Here is a 13,346-nt window from a genome sequence, read left to right on the forward strand (position 1 = left end):
TATATGGTGCCCCTGTGGATTATTTTATGTGGGCAAAACAAAATGCATGTTCAATAAGACAAGCACTGGAAGGGAGTAACCAAGAGCAACCAGTAGCTAGACATTTTAAAATGCACAAACATAGCCTAGCTACCCTACGTTACAAGATTATCGACCACACCCCTGTAAACATCAGAGGAGGAGATAGAGGCAAGCAAATTTTACAGCTCAAGACACTGTATTTGTGTCTTGTTTATAAATTAAAACTGAAACGTTGATGCAGTTTTTGGTGCTGGTCACCTGATTATATTGGAATTATTCAAGCCCTGTGAGTGCCGGCTCACTGACATCTACTATTACTTCCACTACGTGGACCTTGAAGGCACCCAGGTCATGCTATCTTTTGGGATCAATCGCCAGCGTCTCTGCTGTATATATAAAATGTCTACATGGGACTCCATGTTGTATATATAAAATGTCTACATGTGATATATATACAAACATTTAGTAATTTACCCAAAGAAGAATGGTTATCACTTAAAAATTTGTCTGAAAAGAAAGATCTAGTTTTCAGACAAGCAGATAAGGGAGGGGCATTGGTAATACAGAATTTGTATGATTACTGTACGGAGGTGGATAGACAACTGGCTGATCCTTCAGTTTACAGGAAATTGAGAAGTGATCCAACTGAGGTCTTTAAGAAAGATTTGCATATGTTATTGCAGACAGGTGTGGATAGTTCTCTCATTTCTGATAAACTGAAGGAGTCCCTGATCCCTAAGTATCCTGAGGTGCCGATTTTCTATACACTGCCGAAAATTCACAAGAATAGCACCAGACCTCCTGGTCGGCCAATCATTGCTGCGAGAAAATCTTTGTTTCAGTTATCTTCAACATATTTGGATTCTTTGTTTCAACCTTGTGTCCAAGCGCATGAGTTGTTTTTGTTGGACACCCCCACATTATTACGTAAATTATTTATGTTGAAAGATATTCCCAATGATTTATGGCTATGCAGTGTGGACGTGTGTAGTTTATACACGTCAATACCATTGATGGAAGGTTTAAGAGCTGCTAAAAAGTGTGTTGAGAATCACCAATTGTACAAAGGCCCTGATGTGAACTGGGTGATGGAATTATTGCAGATGGTATTATGTAAAAATTACTTCATGTATGCGGGTGATTTTTATTTGCAAATAGGCGGGTGTGCGATGGGTTCTCCGGTCGCACCCGCCTATGCGAATATGTTCATGTTCTCAGTGGAACATGATATATTTTTTTCCAATGCTGAAATTAGATCAAATATTTTCTTTTATACAAGATTTATTGATGACTTGTTAATTCTATGGAAAGGAACCAAGCAAGGCTTTATTGACGTGATAGACAGTTATAATCAATGTGAAGGCCCCATAAAATTCACATATTCGATCAGTCAGGATGAGGTGAATTTCCTGGATGTGAATATTAAACTAGAGGAGGGGAAATTGGTGACATCCTTATTTAGGAAGTCCACTGATCGGAACAATATGTTGCATTTCGGGAGTTTCCACCCTATTCCATTAAAAACTGGTTTGCCCTATTCTCAATTATTGCGAGTGTGGAGAGTAAATAGTGACCATGATATTGCCCTGCGTCAAATGGAGGAGATGATTATTAGATTCCAAGCACGGGGGTATCCATTAGAGGTATTAGAGAAGGCTAAACAGAAAGTTCTGGCCACCAACCATAAGGATCGTCTAACATGTGATAGGAATAAAAGGGTGAAGAGGGACATTTTACCTTGGGTCACTAATTACACAGTGGGAAGTAAGAGTATTAAAAAACACTCCAGTAATCAATGGTCATCTGTTAAGTCAGACCCGGAGTTAGGGCTGAGGAACACACATCTGATGTCTTGCTATAAGAGAGGTAGGAACATCAGAGACTTTGTTGTTAAGACAGATGTCACAGACTTAGTCTCTAAAAAACCTACACATTTTTTACAAAAGAGGAATGGCTGCTTTGGCTGTGGTTGTACAACCTGCGGCTTTTTATTGAAGGGTGATACATTCCAGCATCCACAGTCGGGCAAGACTTATACGATTAGATTTCACTTGACGTGTAATTCGTCTTTTGTGGTATATCAAATCATCTGTCAGTGTGGGTACTCGTACATCGGGAAAACGGAATGTTCCTTTAAAGAAAGAATGGCTGCACACAGGTCATCTATTAGAAAAGCCATCAGCACAGGTTCGAGCGATCAACCTGTGGCGAGACATTTCCTGGAAGCACATCATAATTTGTCATCACTAAGATATAGAATGATTGATCACGTCCCCAGATCTATCAGGGGAGGTGATCGGGGTAAAAAACTTTTGCAGTGTGAGTCTCGTTGGATCATGCGTTTAAATACGCTGGCACCGAAAGGGTTGAATGAAATGCTCAATTTAAATTGTTTTAATTGAAGTTAGGTATTTTGGAAACCAGTATAATACTATCAGTGCGTTGGTTGTGTAGGTACTTGGATTTTACATTGCTTTAATGTTTGTACTGTTGCTAGGTGACGGGTATGTTCACATACGTCATCCAAAGGAGCCTGGAGGTCTGGTGTCTCCGGCGGAATGACGTCAGCATTACAGCGCCGCAGGATGGCGGCGGGAAGGTGCACTGGGTGTTTTTTCAATAAAAGGTAAGATTGTTTTAGTATACTTTTGTAGCCCTGACGAAAAAGATAAAACTTTGAAACGTTGGCTTAAACTGCTGTGGAATCGGATTATTTCTCAAACCCCTGTGTGCCGTTATTGTGGTTTATATGTGAAGATCTCGCTGAGGGTCTTTAAACGTGCACCGGGGTAAGTAAAGTTTGTATTGGAGTGCCGGCCTGGAAAAGCTCTATATATATATATATATATATTCTTTGATATTACCAATACCTAATATATCTAAGACTATTATGATTGATGACATTACTGCATGATCTTTATTTTAGAACAGTGGTTCTCCGCTAAAGCCCTACAGTACTTGAGGACTGGAGTTGGGAATCACTATTTCAGACCATAAGGACCCCCTAATTCCTTAATACGACTCTTCATGTATGTAGTTAGCACGGGAGCTGAGGGGTGACACTGTGCTCACAGAAGGTGAAATGCATCAAGTCCTGGAGATATAACATTGAGTTGGCCAAAGCAACCAGTTTGTGTCATTTATCTAGCACTCTATGAAATGACAGAAGCCGATTTGAAAAATCTCCCCCAGAGATCAGCCATCCTGTGCCAAAGCCAACAAGGAAAGTTTAAATCAAAGTAACAGTGCTTCCATGCCTTGCCCAGGGGGCAAGTGCCACACTGTGCCCCACCTCATGCTGCCCTGAGGTGCCCACTCTCCTCCTATGCTGTATAATTTATTAAGTACATCAGCACTAATTGCAAGATAGTACCAGCTTCTCCTCTGTATGTGCACCATATCTGTTCCTTACAGACAGGATGCAGAGCCGGGACTGTGTTACTATGTGCGGGCAATGGGGTGGGTATGTGTGACAAGCGATCAGGAGACCGCCGGTCACAATACAGACGCCGGGATCCTGGCAGTGAGACTGCCGGTGGGGGGACGAGTGCAACAAAGCCCACCCGTATGCCAACCGGCGGGATTTTGATTGGGCTGTAGTGGTCGGTATTGTGACCGGTCACATAACTACATCCCCTGGCAACAGGGCATAAGACATTATTTACATATAGTGTACAGCTAATATAATCATGAATTGTCAGTACAACACAGAGCACTGTTCTAATCAGTGGGCAATGGAATACACTGCAGTGGCACTCCCTGTATTAATAATACATAAGGGGTGAAGATAGTACTACCTGTATAATCATGCGCAGTCACTGGGGACAGGGCACTAGCCTGTATAATCATGCATGGACAGTGGGGACACAGCACTACTTTTAAAATAATGCACTTGCATTAGGAACTACCTTTATTTTAAGTGGTTAGTGGGGTACAGGTGGCTGTCTGAATCATGTATGTGAAGGGGAGACTGCCTATTACTCTTCATAAAGACATTTCCAGCCCTCTTCTAATAGACTAATTTTAGATCTTTCTTAGGAGTAAGTAATTGCACTTTACAGCAATGCATTAGGTTAGCTGCTTGCAAGCCTGCCCTGGAATACAACCAGAATAGTTTCCGGACGACCCCACACAAATTATGTGTATGGTATGCGGTTAAATTACCGGCTGTCGGGATCCCAATGGTCAGGATATAGATGCCGGAACCCCGACAGCAGGGTAAATGCCGGCGGTGGGAATCCCGGCCAAAACCCAGTATTCCCACTTGGGTGGTGGTCCTCGTCACGACCCAATAGGGAATATAATAGTGTGGCAACTAAAGGTCGCCACCGGGCCCGTAGTGTGGCAAGTGCAGCGAGACAGTGAGGGGCCACGCTGCGCTCGCTGCCGGGATTATGGTTGTCGGGTTCCAGGCGTCGGTCTCCCGACTTCCGGGATCCCATACTGATCCCATGTGTATGTACCCTGCGTGAATTATGGTTCTGTATGGGAAACTCTAGTATCCTGTGCTGTAATACACAAATTGCACTGGATTACGGCTTCTTCGGGTTAGTGAATGACAATGATTCCATCGATACTCCGAAATCACTAGGTGAATCTTCTCGTTTTGATATTTCCGATCTACGTATTTTGTCATGGAACCTGCAAGTAACCAGGGGTTTCAGCCTCAACCATATATAACTCCTCTTGAATTTTGGGCTTTGCATCTTCTGATGGCAGCTAGTGTTCACATGGCACCATATTTATTTAACATAAATCTGCTTTAAATTATAATTTAAAAAAAGTAAAAAAAAGAAAAAGTTGTACTAAAACTCTTGAAACTTTATTTTTTATTCTACAAAATGGCACAAGAACAGCAGTACTGTGTAATGCAAACAAAACTGTTAATATCAAGCAGGAAATGTACTTAATATACAAGCATTAATGATTTGGAAACAATAGTTCTATAAATAGGTTTTATTTATTTTCAAATAATCACACAGTCATTAGCATATTAATAACAGATATGTTTATTATTACATATCCATCAGTGCGGATTTCAATACCACTTGAAACATGCAAATTGCCTTCAGACGAACCAGGTTTCCAGTGCTCTTTTTATTTAATTTTTTTTATAGATTTTTGTTTAATACACAACTGCAAAGCCATTATAAATTACTGAGGAGGTATTTGGTAAAAAAAATAAAAATAAAACAACAAATAAAAATAGACCATTATTGCCCAAACCTTAAATTGTCTCTGCTTATAAGCAGTAACATTTATATTAGAATCCCTGTATTATCAAGGGTATATAAAAATGTGAAACTTACTTTAATGCTTTAAACGCTCGTATGCTCAGCATATTCTATAAACACAAACCTTAGCAGGTAGTTTATGTCAGTGATTGTTCAGAAATCACATGATATGTCTTACACACAGTAACACATTCTGGAAGGAAAGCAAAGGTTTGGAAGAAGGTACCCTCCATATAATAATGGTTCACATAACTGCAATTGTAAGGAATGGGCACCAGCATGTAACCAGCCATGCCTCCATTAGCCCAACTTGAGACTTGGCCTTGACGTTCTTTTGCAGGACAGTTACTGGAACTGATGGTCAACAATGACTGCTGGAGGCCTGCTAAAAAACTGGAAGCCATATTGGTCCCTCAATCGATGGGCTCGGAGGTTGGCTAAAATGCTGATATGCTCCAATATGGAGCAAATCAGCGATTTAAAACCCTGGAAATCATGGGTACGCCTACCAGGAATGTAAAACGGACATCTACAACATACATTTTAGTAATCTTTTACACATTACACGTGTTTCGGTTTCTTAATACAAATGACATTTCAACCTCCCCCTAATAAAAGCAATGTGACATAACTGAGGTTGATAAAACCTGTGAATGGGTATTACTTGTTAGAAAACTTGATTGTGTGCCCATTACACTAAAAACATGGCAGTAAAATAATTGAAATAAGGCACTAAAAGAACAAAGCAATACCCAATAAAGTGTTCTAACAATAATTTACAAGTTCACACAGTGCATACATATTTTATATGTCCGTTAACTTAACGTTGTTTATCTTTAAAAACTGTAAGGCAATACAATACAAACAAAATGATGCATTCAAAAACACGTGTAAAACCTTTGTTTTGTACTGTTAGTTTCTAATGCCTCTATATATTAAACACAATTCAATATGGCTTGGCAAAACAAAATAAAAATGCATAGTTAAAACAATATGTTGACCTTTCACCTTGATGAATAGCTGTATAATATTTAGCAAAGCATAAAACAGGATCCTTTCTCCTGCCCTGTGCTTCTGCTGTAAGGCTGCTAAGAGCTGTAAAGTGAAGGCACTAGAGTTCAAGTGGTCACTTAGCTTCTTGCAAGTTGAATCAGCAGTCTTCAAGAAGATGGAGAGACTATATAGGGATACCTGTTCTCATTTTGAGATATATTTATTCTTCTGCTATCCTGCTCAAATCCACACCAATGCAAAAGCTGCAGTCCACCATAACCAGCAGGCTTTCTCCGACATCCAAATATAATTGTGCTGATTTGACACACCATACATACAGTGTATATATATATATATATATATATATATATATATATATATATATATATGTGTGTGTGTGTGCTAAGCTCTCTTTTTCTTGCATTACATAGTAATATAATTTGTCTTATCAATCGTTAGGGAAAGCCTGCAATAGAAGACCCTCACTGCATTCTTTCACTGCCTTAGCAAGGGAAAGTTGGAGAGCAAAGTAACCCTGTAGCCTGTGGTATTGCTGTTGATAGAAATAGCAGCGTCTCTGAACCAGTCCTTAATGTGGAAGAGCAGCTTCATGAACGAACACAACCATAAACGGTGATTAGCTGGAGGACAGAAACAAAAGTAAAAATTAGTTCTGAGACAACAAAATTAACCCACAATGTGCAAATCTCAATATATTTTGCTTGGTTCAGCACGTATTTATTAAGTATACAAGCTTACAGCTTATTTCTCTTCTCACTGGTATTGCTTTGTAATTGTTATTTGTCTATTGGAAATATAGACTAGTGGAAGAAGGGGTAGAAGAAGAAAAGTGTGACAAGTTAGTCCTGATCTTAAAGTAGAATAGTTTGTGGACTCCTGGGTGGTTCAGGTTCAGCATATACAGTAGTTTTGAAGGGATTAAGAAGGAGCCTGGGCAGCCAAGGTACACACTGGTACCAATGACAATGCTAGAGGTAGATGGACAGTTCTCCACAACGAAGGTCTAAAGCAGGACAACCTAATTAATAAATGTAATGAACAGATTCAAAAGGGGTTAGATACCTAGGCTAGTTTACTCTGGCCCAAGCCCTGACTGACTGATCACTAATTCTCTTACTTCCCGATATGTTAGGAAGATTAAATTTAACATAGTACACTTCAGATAGGAAATAGGAAAACTACATCATTAGAATTTTAATAAACTTCCCCTAAGGGGATGAAAAGGGGGTGACATAATAACGTCATTAACGATGCGTTGCTTGCATTGCGTGAACGATAACGCCCAAACAGATCAAAATTTGGATTGCACCTCCAGTGTGTAGAACTTAATAAACTACAAAAATGGTCCCGTCATTTTTTACCGTATCTGCTACGTGTGCTCCTCGGGTAACGCCAAGAACCATAGATTAATATTTACTTACATTAAGGAGTCCCAAATTTATAGCTCTATAGATATAACACATTTTTAACGATAACTTATATTTACAACCATGAAAATCAGAAACTCCCGTGCTAAGAATGGGCAGAACAGCTAGTATTATATACAAAACTAAAATTAACTACTGTCGGACTGGTGGGTGGAGATTTAAGTTCCAATCCTTTGGCTCTACAATATAATTTCTGAAGGGTTGGCCTGTATGGACTGTGACTTCGTACCTCTTACCATGTAACTACATTGTAAAGAGAGACGATGGAGAAAACAAACCTAATACAATAATGCACCCTTCACTAGCAATAATTAGGATGCTAGAATTCATAGGGACTTCTGATAATTCCCAATAACGGGTTAGTATTACCACATAAAACACAAATCTAATATGTTAAAAAGAAAACTATAGTAATGAACTGCAACACATTTACACTGGGGGGGGGGGGGGGAGGGAAGGGGGAGAGAAAAATGGGCTGACATTGTCACACCAAACACAATGACACATACACTTTCCCCTCCCCCGAATAAGCACAACAGTTTTGCCTTTATATTTAAAGTCCCCCAGCTGACAATCTGCACTTCAGACCTCAGAGATTTTAAAGCTGTGACACAGTAGCTGTTCATACAACCGTTAGTCATGTGACCACAGCTGGGATCTGATAGGTACTGTAGCTATAAGAATGGTTGTTATGGAGGAGAAGCGGTATTAGCGTATGATGGAGAAGATGTATTCTCAGAGCCGATACGCAGGTCAATGTATGAACGGTCAGTAGCACAGACCGTTCCGACACCTGAAGCTTTCGATTTTGACAGCTACAGGTGTCGTTACCCATACACCACAGCCAGGGACCTGCCGGCTCCGGGGTGCATGCGAGAACTCACGATAATAGTGAGATCTTGCGCATGCCCAGTGAGCCAGCCAGAGGAGAGACTGAAAACAACACTGGGCTCCCTGGGTGTGAGAGTGACGGTGCATGCACACTACTGGTGCGGCCTCCGAAAAGGCGGCCGGTGTGGGAAGTCGTATATCACCGGGGAGGTGAGAGAAAGCACCCTCATATCGAATCCTGGCTGGTTAATACATTTTGTCGAAGTGGGAACCCGCATCACCGCGATAAAGCGGGTCCACACAATTAAGGAACGAAAAAGCATTTTTCATGCATAAACCCCTGAGTAGCTGCGTTGGGAACTCCGCATTGGCTGCTGCACAGTCTGACAAGATGTTCAGAGGAAATAAGGCAGCTCAGAGTAGAGTGCTACAATCAGTGCTTTCACATGTCAGCACTTCTATTTTTATTAATAAAACATGCACTGGACAGTTTGATAAATGTATATTTTAAGTTGGATTTTACTTGTTGCACTCAGACTTGCGGCTGTACGCGCCTGATGTAAGGGGCAAAAAGTTACTCCTACTAGTGGTACCATAAAACAAATCCTCACCAAGGGTCTTACCTGGCTTTTCCAGAACCAGTTTTTGTTGGTTTTCGGAAGGACTGGTTTGTCGATCTAGTAGACATAGTTCTTGGGGACACACGGACAAAGTTTGAAGGTGGAGATTTGGGTATTTTCTTCAATAAATGAGATACCCATTTCTTCTGATCATCCTGAGTGCATGCCAGCAGAAGCATATCTCTTGCAGAAGTCACATCATAACTCACTGAGTGGGGAGACAAAGACATAACTTGAGTGCCACATATTGGCCCTGATTAGCATCAATGTGCCGCTGTACATCTCGCATTGTTAGACTGGGCATATATACACCTATTACGGTAGGCTTATGGGATGCAAGAAAAAAGTAGCAATGCTATTAGACGCGATGTGCTGTTCTGGAACAGCCTATTGTGGCCGAGTCGCTAATTTAATTGAATTGCCCTCATTCAGTGGGAATTTGTCATGACTTAATTAGGTGAAAGAGTAATTATATATGGCTTCAGTCGCATCAAACAGTCCCTCTTGGCGTGCCAGGTCCGGGACACTTATTCACACAAATAAAACTGGAATAACTTTGCTAGCTTGCAGTGATCAATCTGACGTGCGAAGTTTGTACATCTGTGTGCAATAGAATCTGAATCTGTATACAAAGTGCTACGATGCAGCAGCTGCAACGTTTTCTCACACCAAATTCTGTAGTGCTTCATATGAAACTTTGTACGTGTTTAATGCTAAAAATCCTGTGCAGTTATAATAATAATAATTTTATTTATATAGTGCTCTTTCTCAAACAGGACTCAAGGCGCTTTACAGATGGACGTCAAAAACAATGCACAAAATACAGAAATAGATAAGCAACACAGACATAAAAAGAAAACCTTAAGCACACAGAAAGCATAATGCATGATTGGTGTAGGCATTTTGGGTAATGACTTCCAAGGGTTGTGCATTCCACCCTCACAAAGTACCAAGTGCGGCAGCCATCTTGGGCGCACAGCGTACGATTACCATGGATGGAATAGTCTACCCCTAGAAGAGATAACACAAAATGAGGGTGATTTACGAATCCTAAAGTTCAGAGTAGGGTTCTAACAAAACCACCAGGTCCATGTATTTTTCATCCCATTCACAAGTGTACCATATGGGGCAGCCATGTTGGGCGCACTTTGAAGGTTACACTGTGGGAGGTGAGCCATACAAGGGCCCAGTGCATATATGGGAAAACTGGGACTTCTGTAGTAGTATGCTGTACCCTGTACAGTTACAATGGCAGCCCAGCGTCTATAGTACACTTTGAGGGGTGTTTGGCTGCATCTGTGATGAGAAGAACACAAAATTTAGAGAAAGACGCTAAGCCACATTTCTATGAGCCACACAGTCACGTCGGGAGTCTCACACCGTATGCTGTATTGAGGCTAGGTGTAGGAGAACGGACAATAACAAAAATAATCTCTTTACAGATAAATGACTTTTCACAAAACTTAGGGACTAACTGTAGACCCCCACCCATCCCTCATATAACTACCCCACAGGCTGATTTAGGCCCAGAGTATCAAAACAGAAAGCTCTAAAGGTACATTAAGGGTGAACAGCAATATGAACGCAATCCAGGTACCACGTCTGTCTATTCACTGACCTTTACAGGGAGCTATGAGTTCCTCCTTTTTATCCAAGTGGTCTTTATGGCACTTAACATGGCACCTTCGGCATTCCAGGGCTGGAGGTGGTTTGAACACATGCCATAAAGGTTTAGAACAAGCTTCACAATTTGCTGGGAAGTGATAAAGTGTAGGGATAAACTCATGTCCTTTGTGGTTGAGGAAATTTGTTTTCTCTGTTTGCTGCACTGGTTCCAGTTCCAGGTCTTTTCTACACTCTGCTTCATTGGCATAAAGTATCTGGCAGAAGGAAAACGTCGACATTGCCATAAACATATCAGACAACTTTCCAGGGGTCATGAAAAGACATTTTTATGGGTCAATAATAAATAAAGGGCAAAAGTAAACTATTTACCTGGAATATTTTAGGGATCTCATCGGTATTTGCTCTGTAAACATCTCCTTGGGTAACAGGTCGGACATGGTAAAGCTTTCTGAAAAACAAAAGTAAGTAGTAATGAAGCCTAACAGAACAAAAGAGGACCTCAAGTACACTTTCTATCCGTCATCCAAGAGTTAGGACTCAAATCAGCAAAGGAAACTAATGAATTCATTATTCAAATTTCCTTATCAGCAGGAATAATAGGACAACCTGTCAAGGAGAAGACAGCCACAGAAACACTAAAGCTTTCTTTATTTTTCAAAGTTATGCACTATTTCTAGAAGGATAGGTAGAACTGTTAAGGGCCCTACACACTGGCAGATAACATGCACGATATGAATGTTCTTGTTCATTAATTAGTGTGTAGGCACCAACTATTAACGATGCCTGGCCCCGTGCTCATTAATCGTTGGTGCCCCGTTGCTTATGCATGAAAGCCAATATAGACGAGACTGTCCATATTAGCATGCAGTGCTATGGAGCCGGGGGAAGTGAAGAAACTTCACTCCCCCCGTCACATCCCCCCCACCGCCAGGTCGCCCGTCGGCCGTATCCACCGTCGGGCAGCTCGGCGGCGGATCTGCCAGTGTGTAGGACCCATTAGAAACAGGCCATGCATATCAACAAAGAGGAGCTCCAAGTTTATAATATCATTGGTGGAACAAGACCAATGTTTCAAGGAAGGTAGCCTAACTTAAAAACAGTGTAATGGAGGATAGTGGAAGGCCAACGACACCAGGTTCAAGCCTAAGATAGGAACGAACACAAAATACGGAGGGACAAGTAATATGCATCATTGGTTACTGTCTGGTGATAGCATGTGATTAGGTAATTACACTGAATACTGCACAAGGGGAGAGGTTCTAAGGGGTGGTTCTCCCCATCCTGTGTAAAACACATGGGTCCACGCCTCTGATGCATTAGGGTTCACTCAGTTTTAAAATGGATTGCTTTGCAATGCTATATTATACCTGTACATTTTGGCCGTCATTTGCCATATTAGAACGTAAAACCAAATGAAGTGTATTTTTTTAAAAATTACCATAATACCATACTATAATAGTACAAATCTTACACGCCACAGTAAATCAATACTTACTCTATGTCTAGTACCATGGATGGGTTGGACTGTTCTTTATTCAGCTCATCATTGTAAAACAGTATCTTCTTACTACTGACCACAACGTACTTTATTAAAGAGGAAAAATATGTTAGTTACTACTATGCAATTGAGTCACAACAATGACATTAAGAACAGTAATGGCATAGAGGAGAATCACTGCACGACAAGGTTTGTTATCGGAATACAAAGCACAACTTAGCATTCTGATCTAAACAATGGACAAAGTGGAGAGTCTGCAACCCACTAGCTGTACACCATACAACAGTAAGCAGCTCATTGTATACATCAGAAAATAGCTCTTTCCAAATAGAAGTGTGTGAGTAGTGTAAATAAATGATCATGTCTAGAGGCAACCTGTACAAACAATTCACTGCAAACCCATGACGCAGAAAGTTCCACAGATAGGAATTGCTGTGGTACAGCGTCAATATCACGCCAACAAATATGATTAAGTACCATCTGCTCCGAGAGTTACTGTAAGGAGCACAGCTTAAACATGTAATGGTGCTGTTCAGCTTCAAACCATTAAATATAAGCTTTTCCCCCCAGGGTATATGAAATAGTAGGACGAGTCCTCCTGCGATGTAATAGTCCAAATCCAAATGGTGGGGCAGGTTACATTAAATGAACTGTGAAGGGAAAGGGAAAGGAAGGGGGGGAGGGGAGGGGAGGGGGAGGGGGGGGGGGAGGGGAGGGGGAGGGGAGGGGGGGGGGAGGGGGGGGGGGAGGGGAGGGGGAGGGGAGGGGGGGGGGGAGGGGGGAGAGGAGAAGCAGTGCGGAGAGAGGCAGTAGTGCCATAGGGTAAGAGGAATCATTTTATCTGTTAGGTCACAGTGACACAAATATGCCAATATCAATACATAACAAGCATATACCTGCTTCTTCCATCCATGTCTTTTGATGTTCCCTCTGTTTGGTATGGAAAGCCAGCCTTCAATTCTTGATTCTGACTCTACAAACATAAGACGTTAAATGAAGTAACCCGTTCAGTGCTTACCCACCTGCCAGAGCACTGTGCAAGACATAGGAACATGCAGAATGGAAACGCACGACA

The 13,346-nt window shown here is 41.3% G+C and overlaps 1 protein-coding gene across 2 annotated transcripts in view; it reads right to left on the minus strand.

The window, feature by feature from the left end:
- Positions 1-4,962: 4,962 nt before the first annotated feature.
- ROCK1 (Rho associated coiled-coil containing protein kinase 1) overlaps positions 4,963-13,346 on the minus strand; it is a 294,513-nt gene continuing 286,129 nt past the window's right edge. Inside the window, exons 28-33 of one of the 2 annotated variants that reach the window (XM_063923571.1) lie at positions 13,168-13,244; positions 12,269-12,357; positions 11,143-11,221; positions 10,766-11,027; positions 9,151-9,355; positions 4,963-6,889 (exon numbers count right to left, since the gene is read on the minus strand). In XM_063923571.1, coding sequence (XP_063779641.1) covers positions 6,886-6,889; positions 9,151-9,355; positions 10,766-11,027; positions 11,143-11,221; positions 12,269-12,357; positions 13,168-13,244 — 716 coding nt within the window. In that variant the 3' untranslated portion in view covers positions 4,963-6,885. Of the gene's footprint in view, positions 6,890-9,150; positions 9,356-10,765; positions 11,028-11,142; positions 11,222-12,268; positions 12,358-13,167; positions 13,245-13,346 lie in introns of those variants that run through there. The other variant, XR_010177843.1, reaches the window with a different exon arrangement.

Source organism: Pseudophryne corroboree, chromosome 5, assembly GCF_028390025.1.
Source record: "Pseudophryne corroboree isolate aPseCor3 chromosome 5, aPseCor3.hap2, whole genome shotgun sequence".
NCBI classification, from domain to species: Eukaryota; Metazoa; Chordata; class Amphibia; order Anura; family Myobatrachidae; genus Pseudophryne; species Pseudophryne corroboree.